A 26802-nucleotide genomic window follows, 5' to 3' on the forward strand; every position below is an offset into this window, starting at 1 on the left:
AAAGAAAACTTCTTACTTTGCAGTCCCAGTGAGGCAGTTTACTAGAATATTGCTGCTGACATCAAGGAGCCCCAGTCGCATATCTTGACACACTTCTGCTGAATGAGTTGTTGACTGAAAGTCCTCAGTGTTGGTGTTTCACAGAGAGGATTGTGCAGCATTGTTCAAAATGGCACTTAGTTTTGTTTTCATTCTCTCTCTCTCTCTTTCTCTCCACTACAACCTCCAGGGGGTACACAGTATGTCCCATAACTGAGCTTGCCCTTTTAATTAGCTTGTTGATTTGGTGGGCCTGTCTTGAAATGATTTTACTGGACCAGCACACCACACTGTAGAAAATCACACTGGCCATCACAGAGTTGTAGAAGATGTGAAGGGTGTCACTTCCCATATTAAAGGAACATGTTCTCCTAACGAAGAAAGGCCTGCTCTGCCCTTTTCTTCAGTTCTTCTGTATTCTGAGGCCAGTCCAAGCGGTCATTGATGTGGACCTGCAGGTATTTGTAGCAGTGGACCCACCTCTATGTCCACTTTCTCAAATGTGACCAGAGATAGGGGCTGTTTGATGTGGTTAAAGTCAGTGACACATGGTTTAATGATTTTTAAATGTGCACAATTTTGTCTAACAGACTTCCACAATCAGAGCATTTACATTTGATTTAATAACTCCATTTATTCATAGAAGTCTGGTTTCTAAAATGCCAGGTAAACCGTTACACAGGGAAGAGAAATTGGGATATTGGTCTCTGAGAAACCAGGTTAAGAGATGTGTCTTTCTCTGGAGGTAGCCCGATTACCTGGCCGTGCAAAGCCTTATTCGAGTTACTGTTAAAAGTTTTGTCAACCGCACTGCACACTGTTCACCCCCGGATTTGTTAGCTTTGTACGCTATCAGCAGCCATGGGTAGAATCACCTGCAAGATAAATTTCCAGAGGCAAGTGTTGTGGACAGTAGCATTATTCCTTGTCTTGGTTGAAATAATCGCTCTCAATATTTCAGAAATTTATGGTTGAAGAGCAGAAAATACAGTGCTAAACTCAAGAAGCAGGGTTTGGGGTAACAGGTTAATAGTAACAATTTCCGTTACGTAGTCTGATTTACTTTTTAACGTGAAGACTAATCTAAAGCAATACTCAATTTATTGAAGTAAAAATACCTGTATTAATATTATTAATTATCCTAGCAGCACTCGGTGTAAGCTAAGAGGCCCACATATTGGTATGCTGCTCGCTGAAATAACAACAACAATAACAACACAGGTACTTTTATTTAAATAATAAAAATATTATGTTATATTACTCTTTACTTTAAAAAGTAATCAGACAACTTTTAATGTGTTACCCTACTGCTCTCGAGATTGTGCTGCCGAGTTTAACACTGTCTGTGACTGTGGGCAGTGCACTTCCTGGTGACGTCGGCTGATGTCTTTGTATGTCAGACCCCGCCTCCTCTGTGCAGTGTTTCTATGACAACTGCACCTGTCTACAGAGCAAATCCCAGCCGTATCACCAATTGAATTGCTGTGGATTCACACCTTGAAGCATCTCAGTTTGAAGATTTGCATTGTGGTGAACCCATGTTCTCTGGCTCAGAGGTGAGTGCTTTGTGGAAACAGAGACCTCCATCTCTGACCACTGCATTGTGAGCAGTGTGCATCCATGGTGACATCAGCTGAACTCTCTGTTACAGCCCTCACCTGCCCTGAGCAACGTTGCCACTATGGCGGACATCTGTTTTATCTGAGGTAGCATCAATCCACATTATCTTGGATAAACAGGGTTCTGCCATACTGTTTTTGCTTACAACTATTTTCTGCTTTTGTCTTGGATTATTCCTGTTGTAATTCTAGTACCTCAAAATAGCCGCAATGAGATAAAAGGTTAACATCTTGCATGTCCCTTTCATCCGAGTTTGCAGAGTGTTCTTTTTTTTTTTTTTTTCTTCGGTATTGCTTGAGTTTCGGTTCACCGTTTAGGATCGACATAGGGTAGGAGAGATTCACGATTACAGTCTTTTGGCTTGTACTGTTTACGATGTGTCTTCTCCCGGTCGCCTCTGTTCTGAAAAAGCACCCTTTTCTTTTGTCAGATTTCATACTGCATGCAGCATTGAATCACTTAAATGGCTGAAAGAGGTGCTGTAAGTATCAAGTGCAGGAGGATAGACGTCATGTAAAGTTTTAATGATAGAATCCTTGGCACCATCTACTGCACACTTTTGAGCCAGTTACTGAAACTTCCAATGGTCACAATTTTCTGTAAGCTGGGGACCAGCAGTTAATGCAAGAAATTGTAGGTTTAGGCCAAAAAACTCAAAATAGTCCTGAACGTAAAAGTAAAGGAGAACCAAAAAGTTCCTGGTTCAAACAAACAAAACAAATAATACTTTGATCAATTAAATAGATACAAAACCAAATGGTATGAGTTTCAAATGAAACATAATCCAAAAAGTTGTTATTGAGAAAGATGTAAAATTATATTGAAAAGAAAATTAAAATAAGACCAATCCAAATCTAGTGATCAAAACAAAGAAACAATCTGAACACCAACAAAACCTTCATAGAAAGGGGAACCGAGCAACACGTCATGGAAAGCTAATGGCTCCGCACAGTTGATCTGTTAGTCCTATAGGTATTCCAATCAGCAGTGAAATTGCAGGAGACAGAAAACTGAATACATTGACTGGACTAAAACACAAAAAAAGAAAGTTACAAAATAGTTGCAAAACAGGAACATACTTTAAACATTTCTGTTAACAAAGATAAACTCAGTTCGTGTTATCAACTTGGTTTATGTTGCTGAAAACACTATGGATATAGTAAAACTTTGATCTATGGAGGAAAAAAATGAGGTCAGGTTCCAGTACGGAATGCTGTCTTAGGTGGAGGACTGGTGGGGGGTACACAAGGTCAGACAGGTGCACCAGCTCGCCGATCTCACCACCCCAATGCTTGGTAATGATCCTTATGCAGTTACGCGTACAGAAACATTGTTATAATTTTTACATATTCCACTGTATATTCAAGTCTGATCTAGTGCTGGGAGGTATACCGGTTCATACCAAAAAACGTTTTTTATTTTTGTTATGATATGGATTTTTCTTATACCGTAATACCAGTCTAAATAGCCTAAACAACATTCGGAACGTGGAGCAGCGGGAAAATGTTTAAAGGGGGACCTTTTTCACTGCTACACTGCTAAACACGCATGCAACAGAGTACATGTGTTAGTGGAGGTATTGAGTGGTGAAAATGGACAGTGAACATTCCGAAACTGAAGCTGTAGCTGACGATAAAGTTGAACACGATGACTCACAAGAACTTTTGCCGAAAAAAGGAGCCTTGTCTGTTGTCTGGAGATTTTGGTTTTAAAAGGTCGGATGTGGACCAAACAACTATTTACTGCAAATACTGTGGAGCTAAAGTTGTTGCCGGGGGCAGCAACACAAGCAATTTGCTGCACCACCTTAGCCTCAAACATGCTTTGGAGTACCATGAATGTATGGAACTAAAATGGGCACCCTCCACGTCCTCAGGTAAAACTGTAAAAGCGAGAGGACACTTGAGTCAGACGTTACTTGTAGACGCATTTGCTAGAGGTACTGCCTACGACAAAAAAAAGCAAGCGGTGGATCGAGAGAACCAACGCCATTACAATCCATATAGCTAATGTGTCAGTGGACAGAGATTGATAACATTAATAGAAAGTGTAGTTGGTTTACAAAAAATATTTACTCTTTATTCCTTTTCTAAGACATGTTCAGTGCAATACAACTTTTGACAAGCACCTCTGGATATTTTACTTAGTCTAAATGCCTCTTTGGATGGTTAAAAATATGTTGTCAAAATTATAGTTTAAGTTGTTTGCAAAATTTGTTCAATAAAAAGGTTTTATATTTTGACTGCAACTGTCATGCAATGTGATTCCTTCTCTAAATTAGTGCCACCCCCTTGAAAGCTATCACTTTATGGGGCCATGCAAACCTGTATCACTACTCGTGTGCACATTAAAAATTTGTTTGTACAATGTACAATTCTCGTGACAGTGGAATAGGTTATTCTTATCCAGTCTACTGCAGTAATTGCAGTGGAAAATGTGGTTAACATCCACTCATGCATGGAGAAAAAATACCATGAAACTGGTATAATTTTGAAAAATACCATGATATAGAGTTTTGGTCTTACCGCCCAGCCCTAGTCTGATCATCTTCCAGGTGCTCTGCCAGAGACTTTGAGTAACCACAGATGGGCCTTTCCACTGACCTCTATTAAACAATCCAAAGTTAGCAGCAATGAGAGCTGTGTATAAAGGACAAGGACATAACCAGTCCAAGTTTATGACCAGCACTGGCTGGGAATTCCTTGTTTGTGGAGAACATTTGCAAGCCATGGTCCACATTATGAATGATTTCCTCACGCCTCTTGGTGCCAGGTACATACAGTGTAGAACATGTACACCCCTTGAACATCTAAGGTGATCATAGACCTGATATTGTTCAATCACATGTGTAGCTGCTGCATGATGGGCCTCTCAGAATTTTTTTCTAATGTTTATGGCGACAAATAGGCGCTATTAGACCCATGGGTGTAAAGAAGTGGATTACAATTTTATAATCGTGGATAAGCATTTTCACAGGAACAGAATTCACAAATAGCGAGAATTTACTCTGCCAACATAAGTCACAAAAAGCAGCAGAATAAACAAGCAAGGACTAAAGAAACCAAAGCCAAGGATGAAGTCCTTGCCTAATAGGTATGCTGTTTCTGTGTGTGTGTGTCGATGTCTGTCAAATTGCATTGCCGTAAACTCTCAGTTAGAGATGGCTAGGGACCAAAGCTTTAATAAGAATTTTGGTATGTTTTCTGAACCTGCTTTAGTCCATTCTTGGGTGGTAGAGTGACATGTATTAACATTCTAAATGAACTCAGAATTAAATCAAAACATGTAGTAAACGTGACCTCCTGGTTACTGTAAAATTCATTGATATCTTCTTTTTCTTGTTCTTTTTTCTAGAGGCGAGTCTTAATGGAATGGTACTGAAGACTTCTGCTGCTGCTAGTCATTGACAACATCTTCAGGAAGATATGGGTCACACTTCATCTCCGGACCATCTACACCTCTAGTGCCTGTGGGATTGTTGTCCCTTTTTCCTTTTTGCATTCCCCCTGCTCCCTCCTCCCCATTCCCACTTACCCCTTGAACCCCATTTCTCTCGCCTTCCTCGTTCCCCTGCCCATTTCCTTAGTGCTCACAACCAAAAAAGAGCACTAGTGTGTGGCACACATGCTGAGCCGATGACCACGCCCAGCCCAAAGCTATATGGCCAGGAGGTGACACATACCACTCGCACAAGCTTCTAGGCATGGCAGGATGAGTGGTTACGCCCGATGATGATGGCAAAAAAGCAAGATGCCCGGCCACCCACCTACAACTTGGTTGTGGTCGGCTTGTCTGGGACAGAAAAGGAGAAAGGCCAATGTGGAGTGGGAAAGTCCTGTCTCTGTAATCGCTTTGTGCGCCCCAGCGCAGACGACTTTTACTTGGATCACACGTCGGTGCTGAGCACTAGCGACTTTGGGGGGCGTGTTGTCAACAATGACCACTTTCTTTTCTGGGGGGATGTCCTCCGGTCACCTGAGGAAGGATGGGAGTGTCGCTTAAATGTGGTTGAGCAGACAGAGTTTATTGATGATCAGACATTCCAGCCTCATCGTAGCACAGCTTTGCAGCCGTACATAAAGCGGGCAGCTGCTACTAAGCTTGCGTCGGCTGAGAAGCTGATGTATTTCTGCACGGACCAGCTTGGGCTGGAACAAGACTTTGAGCAAAAGCAGATGCCAGAGGGCAAGCTCTTGGTGGACGGCTTCCTGCTGTGCGTGGATGTTAGTCGGGGGATGAATCGGAACTTTGATGACCAGATGAAATTTGTTAATAATCTCTATAACCAGTTGGCTAAGACCAAGAAGCCAATAGTCTTGGTGCTGACAAAATGTGACGAGGGCGTTGAGCGGTACATAAAAGACTGTCATACTTTTGCCCTCACAAAAAAGAACCTCCAGGTGGTGGAGACTTCGGCCCGTTCAAATGTCAACGTGGACTTAGCTTTCCTCACTCTGGTGCAGCTGCTGGACAAGAGCCGGGGCAAGCCCAAAATCATCCCTTATTTCGAGGCTCTGAAGCAGCAGAGCCAACAAATTGCTGCGGCCAAGGACAGATATGAGTGGCTTGTCAATCGCATCGTCAAGAGCCACAACGAAACCTGGCTCAATGTGAGCCGTCGGATGAACACATCCCCAGAGTACCAGGAATACGTCTTCCTGGAGGGCACTCAGAAAGCCAAGAAGCTGTTCTTGCAGCACGTGCACAGACTCAAACAGGAGCATATCGAGAGGCGGCGCAAGATGTATCTCAGCGCCTTGCCTCAAGCCTTTAATTGTCTCACCCCCTGTCTAGATGATATCGACCACCTCTCCTGGAGTGCGGTTCAACAGCTGCTAGAGACCAAGAGGGAATTTTCCAACTGGTTTGTCATCTTAGAGGAGACACCATGGGAGGCCACGACCCACATAGACAACATGGAAGAAGAGAGGATCCCTCAGGACCTTTTGGACACTCAGGAGGCAGAAAATATATTTGACGTCCACCTGGAGATACTGCGCAATGAGCGAAAACGAGAGGAAATGCGGCAGCTCTTCAAAGAGAGCCTGGAGACGTCGCCTTTTGTCACTCCTGGCAAGCCCTGGGAAGAAGCCCGCAGCTTTATCATGAATGAGGACTTCTACCAGTGGCTCGAAGAGCCAGAGTACCTAGAGATCTACAATCGACACCAGAAGGAAATTATTGACCACGCTAAGGAGGACTTCCAGGAACTTCTTTTGGAATATTCTGAACTCTTTTATGAACTGGAGTTGGATGCCAAACCCAGCAAAGAGAAAATGGCGGCTATACAGGACGTTCTGGGTGAGGAACAGCGGTTTAAGGCCTTACAAAAGCTGCAAGCTGAGCGTGACGCTCTGGTTCTCAAGCATATCCACTTTGTGTTCCACCCCACCAAGGAGACTTGCCCCAGCAGCTTTCATTGCATGGAAAACAAAATTGAACACATGCTGGCTTCACGTTTTATCATACGCCCAGATAGTGCCAACCAAAAATATCATTTAGAACAGGGAGACATTAAAGCAGACAGGATCAACCTGGTCATTCTGGGCAAGGATGGGCTAGCCAGGGAACTGGCCAATGAAATCAGAGCTTTGTGTACCAATGACGACCGCTATGTGCTTGATGGCAAGCTGTATGAGCTGTGCCTCCGGCCCATCGAGGGGAACGTCCGCCTGCCGGTGAACTCTTTCTACACGGCCACTTTTCAGCCTCATGGCTGCCTATGCCTGTACAACTCAAAAGAATCTTTGTCATATGTTCTTGAAAGCGTTGAGAGAATCCGGGAGTCAACTTTGGGTAGGAAAGAGAACCACTTAAGTCAAATTCCAATGACTCTCATCCTTGTAACAAAACGGGGAGTAGGTTCCATCGGGGACATAGGTGGGGAGACAGCCCACAGTTTGATCGCCCATGGACAGCAGGTGGCCAGCAAACTTCAGTGTGCTTTTCTAGATCCTGCATCTTCCGGCATGGGGTATGGAAAGAGTGTGAATGAGAAACAGATCACGCAGGTTCTCAAAAGTTTGCTGGACTGTAAACGAAACCTGAACCTCGTCAGTGGTGGCAGCGGTGGTGGTGGTTGTGGGTCCCCACCTCTTCATCCCACTCCTAGTATCAAAGACTTGCACCAACAGCAGCTTCAGAACCCAGAGGCTGACTTGCGCATAGTCATGTGTCTGATGTGTGGAGATTCCTATGACGTTGATCAGCTGCTATCCCCGCTTCTCATGCCTCAGTACTGCAAACGTTCCCAGTTGTCCACCAGTGGAACAAGTTCCATCTTGCTTGAGCTGTCATTGAGTGGTCAGCGGCAAAGTATTGAACTTTCCATTCTTTCTTACCACTCTTCCTTTAGCTTACGTAAAAGCCGCCTTGTGCATGGCTACATCACGGTCTACTTGGCCAAGAGGAAGTCTTCATTCGCCACCTTGTGTGCATTCCTCTGTGAAATTCAGGATATTATCCCAATCCAGTTGTTGGCGGTAGCCGACAGCCAGTCAGAGATGACCGACAATGAGACTGCCAGAGATCAGCTCAACCAAGGTGAAGAACTAGCTCAGGAAATCGAAGGACGTTTCGCCAGCGTGGTTTGCGGGAATAGTAGTAGTCTCATTTTACAGCAGCAGCACAGGATAGACCTCTTTTATCCTTTCTTCAAGGATGCGATGGAGAAGAAGACCATCGTGGAGGCCACCCACCTTTATGATAATGTTGCTTGCATCACTGATGAGGTAGTTCACTCTCCCCGGGGAGGCTCTCCTAGCCCAATAACTACACTTCTGGATTCTGAGGACGATGTTGAGCCCTCCCCTCCTCCTCTTCCAGACGACTCATCGCCTGGAGGACTGAAAATGCCTTCGAACTGTGACTTGGAAGATTCCTTCCCCCTATTCACAGAGATGACCAGTTTAGACAGCAGACTTAATAACAAAGTAGCTCCTCCTGTCAAGCCAAAGCCCGCTGTCCACTTTGATTTTCGGAAATTCAGTCACAGACGCTCTCTTCCATCCTCAGTTTCATGGGCTCCACCTGTGGATGGGGGCTATGATCCTTCTGACTACGCCGAGCCCATTGATGCTGTAGCAAAGCCTCGACTCAGTGAGGAGGAAAATATCTACTCGGTGCCTCATGACAGCAAACCAGGAAAGATCATCACCATCCGCAATATCAAGTTACAGTCCAATGGGGGCGGAGGAAATGGTTCGGACAGTGAGGCAGATAGCAGTTCTCTAGAACGACGGCGCAAAATGTCTGTAACTGGCAAACCCCGCCTCTACAGGGACCGCTCGAAACGACTAGGCAAATTCGGCAGTTTTCGTACTAGCTTCTCCATCGGAAGTGACGATGAACTCGGGGGACCACCGAGGAAGAAGGCAGAAGATGAAAGCAGCACGCAAAAGGGCACCAACTCTGTAATTGAGATCGAGGGCGAGGACAAGAAAAGGAATCTTCTCAAGAGTCTGCGCAGGACAAGCAAGGTGAGATCATCTGTTGCTTAGTTTTTATTGTTTAGACTAGCAAAATACCCGCACTTCGCAGCGGAGAAGTAAAGGAAACATTTTAAAAATAACGTAACATGATTGTCAATGTAATTGTGTTGTCATTGTTATGAGTGTTGCTGTGTTTTATATATATAAAATACACACACACACATATAAACATATATATACATATACATATACACATATATATACATATATACATATATATATATATATATATATATATATATATATATATATATATATATATACATACATATACATACATATACACATCCACATGTCAACATATATATATATACACATATATACACACACACACGCTTTATGGGTGATGATTGTTTTACTCTTTTTATCTTTATTTTATTTTATTGTAGAATGAACTCCTGTCTGCGCACAGCAGGGCAGCCGTGGGCGGATGCGTATGGTGTATTCACTCCATGTTATCGTGCATTGCGCTGTCAGTGGTATTTTGATAAAAGAATTTGAACAACATATAAGAAGCGTATAAATTATTAAACAGTAAAACATTAACATTTAAGAAGTAAAGTTACATTGAGTACTACTGCAGTGCCTTCGGGTATACCTCATTTTTTGTTTGCCCATTACATGCTTAAATGTATACATTTTTTGGTGCACCTACCCGAGAACCCGCGACATATAACCGAGCGTGGGAGAAGCATGGATTTTAAACACGCGTTGAGTTCATCTGCTCGTCTCCCTCGTGGAATAACTGGTAATGTTTGACTAAAATCTACAGCGAGTAAAACGACATTACCTCCTATTTTTTTTTTTACGATCTCTGAGATCTTGCTTTTTTCGGTTCAAGGCTTCATAAGCTCTTTTATGTTGTATGGTGTACTTATCACAAACCATCATCTTTGAATGTTGCAAGACTTTCGCCTTGTATGTAGATCGGGGTAATTACATTCATTGCATTCCTAGTCTGAATCACAATCTGATTGTATGGGTGGTTACCTGGCAGTGTAGGGTTGCCACCAGTCCTTTAAAATACGGAATCGTGCCGCGTTTGAGAATGAAATTGCGCGTCCCGTTTTGAATCAATACTGGACGGGATTTATCCCGTATTTTTTTTATCATTTTTTTTTTAAAGCAGCGTCTCATGCAAATCATCCCACACGCATTTTATGAAGATGCCTCCTTTCCTACTTTTGATTGGGTAATACTTGATGTCATCGTTAGTTTGATTAGTGTTTTTAACTGTCCACTGAGGAGGGCGTGTCTTTTAAGTAGAGTCTGCAAAGTGTTGGCACTGAGATGTGGCGTCAGCGCCATAGTTGAAGCCCCTAACGTTGCGGTCAGCAAGTCGGCTAACATCCGCCATGTGCCGTCTTTCAGTTGCGAGAAGCAGATCATAGAATGGTTGAAACTGTTGCCCCTAACGTTGTGCCACGGCGTGTGGTTCGTTTATACCTCGTGTCTTCTCATTAAACTTTTATCTCGCGAATATGTTATTGCAATCCGCAGCGGGAGCGTTTCTATAAACTTAATTTAAACTTACGTTTTACACCGTGCTTTGTTTCCCTTATGAACATGCTTGTATGCTTAACTCGCTCCGTTCTCAATTGTTTAATTAATTTTTTGCTCTTCGCTGTTTGCGGCTGTTCCTCCATTTCCCCCTACTTCGTTCTTTTATCTCGCGAATATGTTATTGCAATCCTTAACGGGAGCGTTTCAATAAACTGATTGAAAATAGTTTTGCATTTACCTTTTTAGTAAAAGGCGAGCTTTTAAGCCTGAGAAATCACCCCGTAAATGCACACGTTTAATTGGACATGTGTTAATATGTATGGTTACACAGTATTAAAAGACAGTGAACAACGTCAGTTACCTTTCTTCCCGCGTTTGATAAAAGGACGTTTTACACCGTGCTTTGTTTCCCTTATGAACATGCTTGTATGCTTAACTCGCTCCGTTCTCAATTGTTTAATTAATTTTTTGCTCTTCGCTGTTTGCGGCTGTTCCTCCATTTCCCCCTACTTCGTTCTTTTATCTCGCGAATATGTTATTGCAATCCTTAACGGGAGCGTTTCAATAAACTGATTGAAAATAGTTTTGCATTTACCTTTTTAGTAAAAGGCGAGCTTTTAAGCCTGAGAAATCACCCCGTAAATGCACACGTTTAATTGGACATGTGTTAATATGTATGGTTACACAGTATTAAAAGACAGTGAACAACGTCAGTTACCTTTCTTCCCGCGTTTGATAAAAGGTGAGCTTTTAAGCCTGAGAAATCACCCCGTAAATGCACACGTTTAATTGGACATGTGTTAATATGTATGGTTACACAGTATTAAAAGACAGTGAACAACGTCAGTTACCTTTGTTCCCGCGTTTGATAAAAGGTGAGCTTTTAAGCCTGAGAAATCACCCCGTAAATGCACACGTTTAATTGCACGTGTTAATATGTATGCTTACACAGTATTAAAAGACAGTCAAAATTAACGTCATTTACCTTCGTTCCCGCGTGTGACTCGTGCTGTAAATGTCTTCCTTGTTTTTAGTTCACGTGATTACGTAGGAGGCGTGATGACGCGATACGTGACTCTGCCTCCTCCATTACAGTGTATGGACAAAAAATATGTTCCAGTTATGACCATTACGCTTTGAATTTTGAAATGAAACCTGCCTAACTTTTGTAAGTAAGCTGTAAGGAATGAGCCTGCCAAATTTCAGCCTTCCACCTACACGGGAAGTTGGAGAATTAGTGATGAGTGAGTCAGTCAGTCAGTGAGTGAGTGAGTTAGTCAGTGAGGGCTTTGCCTTTTATTATTATAGATGATGGATAGGGTGCTGTGCTGTGGTTTTCCTGGGCTGATTTACAAGTAGAAAGGTTCATTTTAGTGATTCCTTGGTGAAGTTATTGAATTAAGGATTTTAAAAGAACACGTGGAGATCTCCAAAAAAGTTTATTTGAAGCATTTTGATGAGAACTTTAATTATTTCATCACCTATACAGGGAGGTGCAGCTTCAACAGTATCTCTTGTTGTTTTATGATATTATAAACCTGAAGTGTTGCATGTTCTCGCTGTGTCTTTATAGGTAGTGGTTTTCATCTCATAGCCCAAAGACTTACAGATTAGATTAAGTGCTAAGGTGTGTGTGTTAGATTTGGTTCCTACCTTTTGCCTGATGTTGCCGGGTAAGCTGCGTTCCCCGTGATCCCCAACTAGATCAAGTGGGTTTGATGATGGATAGATAAACCTGGTGTCTTTTTTTCACACAGCAACAGGTAGAAGCATCCATAGAATATATTTCCAGAGGAAAAAGTTTGGTCAGTCGCATTATTCCTTCTCCTGGTTAAAATAATCTGTCTCAGTTGTTTCAGAAACTGTTCTGTTGACGGGCTGAAGGTACTGTGCTAAACTCAGAAGCACAATCTCTGAGTGAAGGACATTAACAGCAACGTGCGTTATGCATCTGATTAATTTTTAAAATAACAAGAGACACAGTAACACAACACAGAAATGCTTCGACTTACTGCATGGCTCTATTTGGGACCGGCCATTTAGCTATATGTAAAGTTGACCGTATGTCTATCACAATGTGTACAGGTCATTGCAGTTGATGCTCTGTGGTTCTGGTATGGGTCACTGGTACGTATGCTTTAAGTGCTGGTACAGAGAAGCGCAAACTTAGTATATAAAATATTCCATCTTCAATCCACCATTACCAAAACGAAGGTCAGAAGATGGACGGATGAGTGCTGGACTGCAGTTTTCTTGAATGCTTTGAAATCACTTTAGTGTTTGTTGTCCAGCACCTCCTGACTTACCATTGTGAAACAGCCCCCATATGTAATACACCGACTTGTCTTGAAGTCTGGTTCGGCAAGGAATTGAGATATTTGGGGATCTATTCCTATTTTTAGCCCTCTAGACTCAATAAAACACTAATTTTAGGCCATTTTTAGACAATATTTTGGACAGGAAATTACACCCTTGTGATAAAGAATAAACCAATAACGTGTCTTTAGTGAAAATAATCAGAAGGACTTGAAGTTGGGCAATCCAGATCCACTGATCCCTGGGGTTCACCCTTTAATAGAATATGATGGATTAGAGCTTTTTTTTTTTTTTTTTGCAAATTTTTGATAAAATGGGGATCAGTAATAGAGGCACACCGAGTGTCATTTTATGCTATTGCGTCATTGCTCATCATGGATATAATCATATTTTTGATATTTGATTCTTTCCATCCATCCATCCATTTTCCAACCCACTGAATCCGAATACAGGGTCACGGGGGTCTGCTGGAGCCAATCCCAGCCAACACGGGGCACAAGGCAGGAACCAATCCCGGGCAGGGTGCCAACCCACCGCAGGACACACCCACACACCAAGCACACACTAGGGCCAATTTAGAATCGCCAATCCACCTAACCAGCATGTCTTTGGACTGTGGGAGGAAACCGGAGCGCCCGGAGGAAACCCACGCAGACACGGGGAGAACTTGCAAACTCCACACAGGGAGGACCCGGGAAACGAACCCAGGTCCCCAGGTCTCCCAACTGCGCCACCATGCCGCCCTATTTGATTCTTTGCTGGTGTCAAATGCCAAAACTATGAGCATATTGGGGGTATTGTTGAAAACTATTTCAAGGTCAGTGATTACAAATATGATGTTGTTATTTTTGATTTTTGGTCCTTCACTTGACCTCTAGATCTCTATGGGACTCTTTCAAAGGGTGAAAAATGACACTTTTCTAATACATTCGAGAATATTTAGACTTTAAACACTTAAATTGAAGCAAATGTTTGAACATTTCATATATCTGACACAGCTATTCATGTTTATTATGTACTTCTTTCTCATGAAGTATATCATGGCATTTCTTATGAACACGCCGAATTAGGATGGCTTACATTAATTCAGACTTTCTTACTAGCCGCGGTAATAGCAAATTCTAAAAAAATTATATTATCTTTTGTTCTGCGTGTGTACCTTCAGCACTTTTCCTTCTGCATTCGCATTTATATGAATGACTCTTCACCGTTGCTCTTGAGTGCTTTCCCGTAAAGCCTGCTTCTCAGACTCATTATTTTCGAGGTGTCTTTCTCATCTCCTATCAGGTTATGTACTTGCTGTCTTTGAAGGTGATGCTCTCAGTTTTCCTCATACTCCTTTACTCCTCCTTGTGTATAGTATAGTGCCTTTTTAAACAGTTAAAATGAGAATGCTAAGTTTGTATTCAGACAGTTAATAGTAAATCCAATTTTTCTTTCACAGTAAACACTCTTAAAATGCCTCGTAATAGATGATGGACCTCATAAACAACAACAATTTATTTTTTGTATAGCCCATAATCACAGAAGGAATACCTCAGCGGGCTTTACAGGCCCTTTTTTTTTGATGACCCCCCAGTCTTGACTCTAAGAAGACAAGAAAAATCTCCTGGTATCGCATATAAGGATACAGATTTGTTCAAATACATCAAAAACAAAGAAGAAATTAATGAATATAAATGAAAGATGATGACAAACACAAAAGAAGCTCATCTTGTCTGATGTTTGGTGTTTTATGTACCACAACAGAATGGAAAAAAGGAAACAAGGGCTGAGATTGTAGCTGAATCTGCTTGTAACCCTTTGTACAATGCTGGTTCTGACAGGCAGCATGCTATTGGCACTCACTAAATGGGCAAAAATGTCTGTTTTGGAAAGTCAGTATTCAGTAGCTAAACGTGACATGCCTGGCGATTTACAGTTGTTTAAATCAACATGGTCCAAAGACGAGAGCAACAACTACATTCGACAAGCCTATATACCCACAACTAGAAGTAACCTCCAGCATCCAGTGATGCTTAGCAAGGCCAACAGGACATCATAGAGCTTTAGCAGCCACGTTAGGTGTTGGGGATGTCACAACTTGAACTGCACTACCTGCCCGATTTTAACTGAGTATGCACAGAACTTTCATGTATGCATACTGTAAACGTACTCAACATCACACTTTCAGTGATGCCTGATGTGCTTCTTGCATGAAGTGAATTTCTTACATCATATACACACAAGCGTAATGTCACTTTGTCATCGGTACTTTAGTCGGGTTTGCTCCATGCATTTGTTTAAAACTTGTGGTATTTTTTTGAGGGTTACATTAGCTGAGCTTAATGATATTATTTAAATTATCTGGTGTTGTGCATAGAAAGATTGTGTGTTGTGTCTTCACTGCTGGATTAAGCATCTTATGCTTTTCGCTATATAGCACAGATCAGGTAGTGACCAGGACAGCCCCATGAGTATATAACGCTGATCTCTTGCATCACCTGCACTGTGGGAGTGTATTTGTCATTGTCACAGGAGCTCAGAGAACACGGAGAGAGACAAAGGACTTAATGGTGAATTGCTTAGCAATACTTTCTCACAGCTCAGGTCACATGTTTACCCACAAACGATTCAGTGTTGTTGGCAGATGCCTCCATTATAACCCACTTTGAAGAATTATTATTACTCTTTATTTCTGTAGTGCTTTACTTGCTACTCAAAGCACTTTACATAGACACAGGGGAACCACTTCATCCACCAATAATGTGTAGGATCCATCCGGACGATGCAGCGGCAGCCATTTTTGCAGCAGTACGCTCATCACACATTAGATGAGAGAGGTAAATAGTGAATTAGAGACAGCAGATGATTAGTGGGCAAGAACAACTAGAAAATGGTGGGTATTTTGGCCATGACATCGGGAGACCCCCTACTCTTTACGAAGGATGATAAGGGATCTTTAATGACTACAGAGAGTCAGGCCCTCGATTTTATGTCTCATCCAAAGGACACTACTATTTTAACAGCACAGTGTCCCTGTCACTGCACTAAGGTATTGGGATCCACATACAAACCACAGGGTAAGCACCCCCTGCTATCCTCGCCAACACCTTCTCCAGCAGCAACCCAAGCTTTTCCTGACTTTCTCCTTCTCCATTGATTTCAATGCATTTCAGCAACTTCGCCGAAAATTCCCAAACATTTCCACATTTTCGCCAAACTCTATGTGAAGTGAATTCATTGGGGTTCACTCAACATGGGCGTGTGGTAGCCCCGTCAGGTTAGGCACAAGGTAGGATTTCTCTCTGGCAAAAGGCCCCCCCATTATAGGCTCCACACAACCGCATTTGCTTCCACACCAGCACAAGTTAGTGTGAGTGTGACTGTGGCATTGAGTGCCTTAAGCCCATGTCACAATAGACAACATTTCCACTGAATTTGTGTCTTAGCCTTCAATTACATAATCTTGTAAAGGCAGTTGGTGACATGTTCCCTTAACGGTGACCGCCTAATGTGACATATCCAATGACTGAGACCAACTAGTCTGTGGCTGTCTATGATAAAATCCAACAGGTTTGATTTCCTCTGGTGCCAGTGGTAGGCTCTTCACACGCGAGAGTTGATAACCGGTGAGTGTTCAGGTGGCAGTACAATTCATAGAATGTAGTAATGAGGAGCACAACAGCTAGTAACCCTTCACACAGCTCCAGTTCCATCAAGCAGCATGAGGGCCGTGATCCTCACAATCCTCATGTCTCATGTTTTAGGTACCATAACAGAATGGAAAATAGAAATAAAGTGCAGAAATTGCTGATGAACCTGCTGCAGCTGTTAATACTTTGTACAGCTCCAAGCTCTATCAGACAGCACACTGTTGGCAGTCGGAAGAAGGGGCGAGCACAACAAGATTGGGGCACAGTCGGTAAATGTGACATGGACTGTGATTTTCAGCCGAGTAATTTGACATGGTGCTGTGATGAGATCCCCGACTGCAGACGGCAAGTCCTACATGCCCCATGACATAAAGTCACGTAATGTGCAACTGAGCTGCTTGATAACTTTCAACTGCTCTCACTGTTAAGTGGACGATGTTAATAGGAGACCACTTAAATGTTCTTAACCCCAGGTAGATGTGCTTGAAAATGAAATAAAAGGCTCATTGCTCTGTCTGTCATATAGTGCCTTTCTTATGAAATTCTTTATTTTATGCTGTTTATTTATAAATGTATTTATTCGGAGCTGCAGTCCTCTAGCATTTCACAGTGACATTAGCTACACTAGAGATGTCAACACATTTTTGAGCCTGTGGAAATGATTTGGAGGCAGTACGTGGCAGCAGGGAGGTGAAATTAAATGCTTTGGTGTTTTTTTGACCCTTGATGTTTTAGGTAGCCCCCATCTCTCCATTCCAAAAATAGAGAAAAGGACTCTGCTAATTTTTTTTTGGTCCCTCCAAGAAAGTTTGAGCCAAAAGACCTTGTTAGTCGAGTAGAGCCAGGGTGAGCAGCAGACCCTTCCCCATTCTTCAGTTTACTTTTTCTTTGTTTACTGCAGTTTTGCACTTTTTTGTGTGTGCGTTTCTCCTGCTGCCGTTCACCCCTCTCTCTCTCTCTCTCTCTCTGCATATTTTTCTTCATCAGTATGCTGCTGGAGGGCCGGCCGCTTTTGTGTGGCGGTGTCAGTGGGGGCTGAGGGAGTCTGTCCAGATCCCAGCTGCAGAGGAATGCGGCTCACACATGCCTGAATGAGGGCCGAGGGAGCGAGACTTGACATCTGCTTGGCAGGGGCTGGGAGCGGAAACCCTTCCATGGAGTTCTGGGGAATAGTGCTTAACCTTTTCAGCAAAGCTCTGAAAAGAATGTGTGGCTTTATCTTTCCAGCCTTTTGTCTCCTGGCTGGACCTCTGAAAGACAACGAGGTTTGGGGGGAGGGATCGAAAATTACTCTGTGCATCTGTGAGGACCCCCAGATGAATGGACTTGGAGGGGTGAAAAGGGGAATCCTGAGCTTTCTAAGTCTAATGGATGCACTGTAGATGGCGTGAGGAATAATCCCTTTAGTTAGGTAGTGAAATGGATTTTATACAGCGCCTTCTTAGGAATGGTGGAAAGAAGAATCCAGAGCTCACAGATTATTCAGACAGCCAGCTGTAACTCCAGTTTTATGTAGTGCCTGTCATAGTAAATGCTATTACCATGTCTCTTTATACATGCATTACAAAAAACATAAGCAATAATGCATCTAGTTAGATATCATAATTAATATTATACAGTGCCTTTTTTTGTAAAAGTGGAAAGGGGAGTCCAGAGCCCTGTTAATGTAGTAGGTGTGCTATAACATGCATAAACAATAATGCATTTAATTTGATATTAAAATGTATTTTATATAGTGACTCATTTGGAAGGGTAGAAAGGAAATCCCTGAGTTCTCTTAATTTAATAAATGAATTATAAAGAGCATTTAGTTAGGTATTGAACTGATTTTATGTAGTGCCCTTTCAGAGTTAATTTGAGAATGCTAAGCTCTCAAAGTGTTCAGACAGTCAGTAGTAAATCCAGTATATGTTTGTTTATATATATATATTATATATATATATATATATATATATATATATATATATATATATATTGTGACAGATAGGGGGGTGCTCTCGCTCCCTTGAACCCTCAGACTATATGCCAGACACCAGGTAAAAGTCCAAATATAATATTTATTCAGACTGTAATGTGCACAAAGCACCCTCCTCTCCACAATACTCATATAAACACAGTAATAAACAATCCTCCACTCTCCCAGACGCATTGCCACCCTTCCACCCAGCTCAGCTCAACTTCTGGGATCTCCCACAGTCCTTTATAGTCCCTGACCCATAAGTGTTTCCAATCCCTCAGTCCACGTGACTTCCTATCACTTCCGGGTCAGATCAAAAGTCCTCTTCTTCATCCCGGAAGTACGTCATTCCCTCTGTCGCCGTGACTGAGACATTATAGGTGAAACCAAAGTCTCTGGGCCTTCCTGCAGCGTCCCCTGGAGGCCCCCATGGTATCCAGTAGGGCTATGATGAAAAACTCCACTGTCCATGATGCCCTGGAACTCGGGGCACCTCTATGTTGCAGGTAGGGCTCCACCTGGGGGTATTGGCCGGTGTGTGTATATATATATATATATATATATATATATATATATATATATATATATAATAATATAGTGCATTTCACAGTAATCTCAATTGTTGTGCCTCACAATAGACCCCATTATTAAGCACATAATCAGTAATGTGTTTAATTAGATATTAAAATGAATTTTATATAGTGCCTCTTTAAAGAGTGAAAAGGTGTATGCTAACCTTTCAAAGTATTCGTACAGTCAGTAGTAAATCCAGTGGTTTTTTTTTTTTAATATAGTGCCTTTCACAGAAAGCACGATTAGCATGCCTCTTAATAGATGTGTTAAAAAGAATATAAGCAATAATGCATTTAGTTAGTTACTAAAATTTATTTTATGTAGTGTTTTTTTTTTAAAGAGTGAAAGGAGGAATTGTAAACATTCAAAGTATTCAAACAGTAATAAATCCAGTGTTTTTAATAAAGGTCCTTTCACAGTAAACACTATTGCCATGCCTCTTAATAGATTTGCTATAAAGAATATCAGCAGTAATGCATCCGGTTAGACAGTAAAATTATTTTTATGTGCTGCCTTTTCTGTTACAGTGAAACGGAAATCCAGATCCCTGTTAATTTATTAGGTGTGTTATAAAAGCAATAATGTATTTAGTTAGGCATTGAAATGATGTTATACAGTGCCTTTGTAAAGAGTGAAAAGGAGAATGCTAAGCTCTCAAAGCATTCAGACTATTAGCAGTAAATCTAGTGTGATTTTATTTTTTTATATAGTGCCTTTCACGGTGAATACTGTTACTGTGCCTCTTAATAGAAGCATTATAAAGCAAATAAGTAATAAGTTGTGTAGTTAGATATTATAATGAGTTTTATCTAGTGCCTGTTTGGAATGGTGGAAAGTGAAATCCTTAGCTCTCTTAATTTAATAAATGCATTATAAAGAGCATAACCAATAATGCATTTAGTTAGGTTTTAAAATGATTTTGTATTACGCCTTTTTAAAGAGAGAAAAGGAGTATGCTAAGCTCTCAAAGTATTCAGGCAGTCAGTAGTAAATCCATTTTTTTAATGTGGTGCTTTTCACAGTAAGCACTATTACTATGCCATTTAATAGATACGTTATAAAGAGTGCAAGTAATAATGTATTTTATATAGTCCCTGCTTTGGAAAGATAGAAAGAGGAATCTTTAGCTCTTTTAATTAAATAGATGGATTATAAAGAGCATAAACAATAATGTATTTAGTTAGATTTTGGAATAAATTTTGTATACTTTTTTAAAAGAATGAAAAGGGGAATTTTGAGCTTTTGTTAATTTAAACTATTTAGGCGGTCAGCAGTAACCCCATTTTCATTTATATAGCAAGCATGAAAATAAATGTAGTTTGCAGAGAAGTTTTAAATGGGGCATTGCAGCTTGGGAAATACCAATAACTGTCTAGTAAAAAATAAAATAAAAAAAATGGAGGAGTTAACCTGGGACAATAACATTTATGTAGATGTCAGTATCTGATACCATGCATCCAATCCATCTATTTTCATATACAGTAATCCCTCATTATATCGCACTTCGACTTTTGCGGCTTCACTCTATCGCGGATTTTATATGTAAGCATATTTAAATATATATTGCGCATTTTTTGCTGGTTCGTGGATTTCTGAGGACAATGGGTCTTTTAGTTTCTGGTACATGCTTCCTCAGTTGGTTTGCCCAGTTGATTTCATACAAGGGACACTATTTGCAGATGGCCGAGAAGCTACCCAATCAGAGCACATAATACGTATTAAATAAAACTCCTCAAATATATTGTGAGCAGGGGGGCTGTTTGCACCCCTAGAGGATACGGCTGCTCCTCAAAAAATGCTGAAAGACTACCTTCACATTGCTCCCTTCCTTGCTGGGCTTACTTGTGGCTGCTTTGTTGCACGATATGCTTCCCGCACGGTGCTTCGCATACTTAAAAATTATATAAAATACACATACACACACATACATACTCACATACACTCTCACACTTTCTAGCAATCAAAAGTTTTAGAACACTTCAGTTTTTTCCAGTTTTTCTTTAAAAACTAATCTATTTAAATCTAATCTGTCTAATCTAATTCATTTAGACATGCAGTCAGAAGATGAATGTTGTGCAGCCCCACCTGTGCATCTACTGGTGTCTTTAAGCCGATTTGTTAATGTGGGTGTTTTGAGTCCTGAAATCTGCATCTCCCATGGCTTTTCGTCATCAGCTCTCTTAATGACAGACCTTTTCACTGCTACTGTGACACACTGTTTCAAATGCATCTTATTTTCAGTTTATATTTTCATAACGCTGCGGTGGGTTGGCACCCTGCCTGAGATTGGTTCCTGCCTTGTGCCCTGTGTTGGCTGGGATTGGCTCCAGCAGACCCTGTGATCGGATTCAGCGGGTTGGATAATGGATGGATGGATTTTCATAACAATAGCTGCAATTCTTTCATGCGTACATCGACTCTTACGCTAATGTTGTAATGTTGATAATCAAAGAGCACGCACAGCAAATATAACAATGTATCATTCACATTTACCATTCGCCCATTGATGCCATCGAATTCCAATATATAACTTGATGTTACAGAAAGGTTTTTTGCTTGCTTCAGGTTATGTTTATTTTTAACATGTGTGTACACGGCACACATTTTTATGTCTAGTAGGGTCTTTTTAGGAGACTTTTTGGCTGTTAATCGTAAACCAAAGCCTTCTGTTTGCAGGACCAGGTTTACAAGAGCACCTCAATTTTTTGCAGTTCAAAATTACCAACTCTACTTTAAGCGTCACCTTCATAAAGCATTGGATGAGTTTAGAAATGTGACACTCCGCGAGCCATCTAATTGTTCCCTCACTTATAAGCAAAATTCACTCGTGGTTGTCTCCAGGCATAGTAGTTATACTCCTGGCTTCAGTGACCCTACATCAAAGTGATGTGATTAGGCAGTGTGGCACCCCAAAAATGGCGCATCATGGTGTGATGAGACAGCCCTTCAGATCAGAGTTTTGGTCCTGCTTTCTGCTTAATGCTGGATATACAGACTGCAAAAACTGGATACATAGACAAAGTATAGATTTGTTTTCCAGGACTTAAAGTAGGAAGATTAAGTACATGAAACCTTTGGAAAACCCTTTGCAACACAGGATTTTATGTATGGGTCTTTCTAGGTGACTTTTTGACAATCGGGACCTTGCTGTCTGTTGGACCAGATTAACAAGATCACCGCTGCTGTTGTACTTTGAATGCCTCCTTCATGCGATGTTGGATTGGTTTAGAAATGTGACACTCAGTGAGCCATCTTAATTGTATCCACCCATTTTTAAGAAAAAATTCTCTCATGGTTGTTTCAAGACACATATATATGATTTTATACATCTGATTTCCAGACTCGTTTGAATATTAGTCAGGGGAAATGGCTGGGTTGGTGAGTGTGCAAGCTGGTGTCTCATTGTGGCCCACTACCATATTAAAGCAGTTTATGATGGCATGTCCATTATTTTGTCACCATATTCATGTAAAAAAGTAAGCACACCCCAAGTAATCACCCAACTGGTGCCAGAGAATTCAGGACAGTGGTATGAAATGGAGAATTGAGAAGGCAATACCAGATATTAGAGCCAAGGGTGAACTTACTTTTTGTTTTTTTTAACAGAAATGGCATAAATGAAGATCAACTCTTGATATGTTCACATATATTAAAAAAGAACAAGCATTTTATGGGATGTGTGTACTTTTACCACATGCAAAATTTGCATTTATGTTTATTTACATCAGAGGTCCTCAATCACAGTCCCGGAGGGCCGCAGTGGCTGCAGGTTTTTGTTCTAACCCGGTTTCTTAATTAGAAAGCAATCCTTGCCAATAATTTAATTTCATGGCTTGTTAGTGCTTTAACTCTGCTATGTCAGGTAATTCTCATATATCTTAGACTTTCTTTCCCTTTCTAAGGATATCATCCAAATGATTTGAAGGCTAAAATGGATAAGTAATTCTCAGTCCTTCACATTTTTCTCTTCACTTTCCTTCCAAGTATTTAATTAAACCCAATAGTGTATGATAAATACACACACAGGTGTAAATGGTAACAAGCTAAATGGAGAAATTCTGGTCTCTTTTGTCATTTACATGTTACTGCTAATTAGCAGCAATTAAAAACCAAGAGTACAGCTATTTAAGACCTAAAATAAGCAATAAGGGTTCAAAATCTTAACGAGCGAGACAACTAAAGTGAAGCAGAAGTGTTACTTGAGCAATAAGAGCTTCTTATTAAGCAGTTGGGTTGGTGCAAAAACTTGCAGCCACTGTGGCACCCAGGACCGTGATTGAGGACCCCTGATTTACATTTTATAGTCCATTGTGCATCTCATGATTTAAGGACATGTCCTGCATTTAAAATCCTCAAAGGGTCCAATAAAGTAGATCCAGCAACATTCTTTCAGCTTAAGGGTGAATTTCATACTTGAGGACATCCTTTAAAATTAAGGGACTGAGTCCAGGAATTGCATCTTTACACAAAGAGTTGTGAGACCCTGGAACAAACTGCTGAGACATGGAGTTGAAGCTGAAACCTTGATGACCTGTTATAAGAATCTGGATGAGATTTTAGGACAGCTTAGCTATTAGCTAAACAAACAGACTTGATGGACTGAAAGGTCTCCTCTTGTTTGTCAAATTTATGTCCTTACTGCATAATTGAAATGTGGCATAATATTTGTTATATCACCTTTATCTATAGACACTACCTAAAAGAAGATCAAATCGTGATATGTCCACATATATAAAAGGAAAACACATTTCATGGGATGTACATACATTTTTCACATGACTGTATAAGTCTCTATGTCATTTTCTAACAAAATGAAAATTGCAGCTTCAAGAGCTCAGTTCTCCATCGTGCCTTAAAAAGAAACAACTCCAAGTCTGAGAAAATGTGACAAAGGGACAAGATAAGACCTGTTTGTGTTGTAGGGCTTTCCTGTTTGAATCTTAGAACAGGAAAAGCAGCCAAGAATGTGTTTCTCTCCAAAAATAAAGGAATAAATAACATTTCCTTACAGATATCATTGCGTTGCTAAAGATAAACCTGACACTTGCTGCTTCTTGTATGCCGTGGCACAGGATAAGGTTTCCTGACTCATTTTTAAAGTTTTCGGGGATTCCAGAAGAAGCCATTGAGCGAGGCCCTGTCCTTTGGGAAGCGCACACATTCCGTCAGTGGGTAGTGTTTTGCAGCTCATTGTGTCTGAAATAGAAAGGGAAAAAAAGGTGCCCATTAAAAAATAACAAATTATTACCACCCAGGCATTTTCTGGTACAATACATGCCTGGGCAGTCATACTTAATAAAGATTATCTGAAACCGTTTCATCAACTGCAAAAATTGGATTATTGCATTGGCAGGTTTGCCTACCCAAAGTAAATTTACATTTTGATGACTAGAAGCAAATTCACTTTTATTGGTGTTAAATTATATTATAGACATGGTGGGGCTGGAACCCAGTTTGAAAATGCTGCAGGTCGTGCTCATCAACAGTGCCTTTGGTTTATATGGCCAGTCTTGGTGACAAATTAAGTTCAAATTCTAAGCTTGTTGGCTGTCACAAACTAACAACTGTTTAGTTGAGGTAGCATGAAAGTCAAAATATTTATTTGTAGTTTAAGTGCTGGAGCATTAATGAGATTTTGTGTTTTCCATGTGGTGAATTACGCAGGTTTGGTCCGTGTTGTCCTCTTGACACTGTGGAGAAAAATCTAATATTTGCCAGAATAATTGCTTGTTGCAGCCCCAATACATACCCTATATGGCCAAATGTTTACGGATACCTGACCGTCCTGCCTATATGAGCTTGTTGGACATCCAATTACAAAACCAAAGTCATTAGGAGGGCTTTTCTTGTGATGGTACTCACCGGTACAGTGTACTGGCACCTCGGCCGTGACAGTTGGTCATGGCATAAACTACATATTAAATGATTCTACTATCAGTTGTGTGCTGAGTTTTGGTTGTATTCCAGTTTCATCAAGATAGTGCGAATGTGGGTTTTCTCACCGTTACTCCAGTGAGAGCCTTGTTACTGACAACCACTGCTTCCACACTTCACACGATTGGTTGGCCCTCCACTCACAAGCTTCATTCCTGTGAGATACGTTAATTCATGGCTGTTACGAGGACAGCGATCAGCCATTGACACTTAAAGCAAAGAACAAATTAAGAAGGCTGCATTTGATGAAAACATACAAAAAGTTTGGAACTTTCTTTAAAACTCCAATCAAATTAAGCATTGATTACTGTGCGGGACTCCATAACAGCTTTTTTTTTTTATTTTTTATTTTTTGTAGAATGTAGAGCTTGATAATAAGTTGTGGCTGGTAGGTGGCACAGTGGTAGCCCTGCTGCCTCGCAGTAAGGACAGCATGGGTTCTCATCCCGGTCCTCTGTCATATAGTGACTTTCATATCGATCTATTGTTCTGTCTATCTATTGAGCTGTATAATTAAACACTATGGTCAGTGTGTCCTGTCCCTCAGAATAATCTGATTGGTCAGTTTGGCTATGTTTTGATTGATCAGTTCAGTTTTGATGACACAATGTAAGAGGAAATGTGACATGCACGAGGAAGAATAAAAGGCACACATTGAGAGAGTCACTTTAAAAGACATAAACTGTTAAACCAGTCGAAAATAATGACAGAGTCCGAGTAGCAGGCTTTATGGGAACACTCTCAAAATAGGGAGCGCCGGTGAAGAGACGTTTACCCACATGCATTGGAATACAGAGGAAAGGCACTAAAACTACACATAAGGCATGAGATAGCAGTTTGTTTTAGTTATTCTATAACATTTCTTTGAGAGATCCTGTGACTGGTAGATAGATCTACCTTTGATAGATGATACAGGTCACATAAGGCCCTTTTTGTCTTTACACCATTTGCCGTTAGATAATTTATGATACCTTTAGCTTTACCTTTGTGTTTTTATGCTGGGGGGAAATTCCCTCATTTTATTACTTATGTAATGAATTCCTTTGTGTTCTTTATATGTTATAATGTAGACCACTTTGCAGAGATGTTTTTTTGCTTTTGCTTCATTAGATAGATAGATAGATAGATAGATAGATAGATAGATAGATAGATAGATAGATAGATAGATAGATAGATAGATAGATAGATAGATACTTTATTAATCCCAGGGGGAAATTCACATTAGTCTTTTTCTGTTGATGAGTGTCCAAAAAGACAAATTCAGTCCACCGTAATTCAATATTGTATAACAGTAAAATGTGAAAACTTCTAAGGGGTGAAGACTTTTTATAGTCACTTTGGGGCAAATGGGATTAAGTTAGCTGGTCATCTGCTGGATGGCTTTGCATCTCACAGTTGTTTGGATGATGATATGACAGAGTGTTTCCAGGGATGATTATGAATGAACATAACACCAAGAGATAATAGCATGAAACGAGAAATCACAGGGAGGTAGTACAGGATTAAAACCAGGAGATCGAAGATTACTGAGCTAATTAACTGAGCTGTTTCCAGCCAAAAATCAAAGTCTACAGCAAGAAAAGAGAAGAAAAACCTGTGTCGAAATCTGAGCACTTGGCCTTTTTGAAGAGCAAACTATCTGCCACACTGAAGAACTAGAGGGAAAATACAATACAATACAATTTATTTCTTGTATAGCCCAAAATCACACAAGAAGTGCCGCAATGGGCTTTAA

General features: G+C 40.8%; 1 protein-coding gene across 1 annotated transcript in view; it reads left to right on the forward strand.

The window, feature by feature from the left end:
* The window catches only part of arhgap35a (Rho GTPase activating protein 35a), a 122224-nt gene that overhangs the window by 44261 nt on the left and 51161 nt on the right, over window positions 1-26802 (forward strand). The window contains exon 2 of the mRNA XM_028795659.2: window positions 5014-9137. Coding sequence (XP_028651492.1) covers window positions 5388-9137 — 3750 coding nt within the window. The 5' untranslated portion in view covers window positions 5014-5387. The remainder of the gene's footprint in view (window positions 1-5013; window positions 9138-26802) is intronic.

Source organism: Erpetoichthys calabaricus, chromosome 1 (genome assembly GCF_900747795.2).
Source record: "Erpetoichthys calabaricus chromosome 1, fErpCal1.3, whole genome shotgun sequence".
Classification (NCBI taxonomy): domain Eukaryota; kingdom Metazoa; phylum Chordata; class Cladistia; order Polypteriformes; family Polypteridae; genus Erpetoichthys; species Erpetoichthys calabaricus.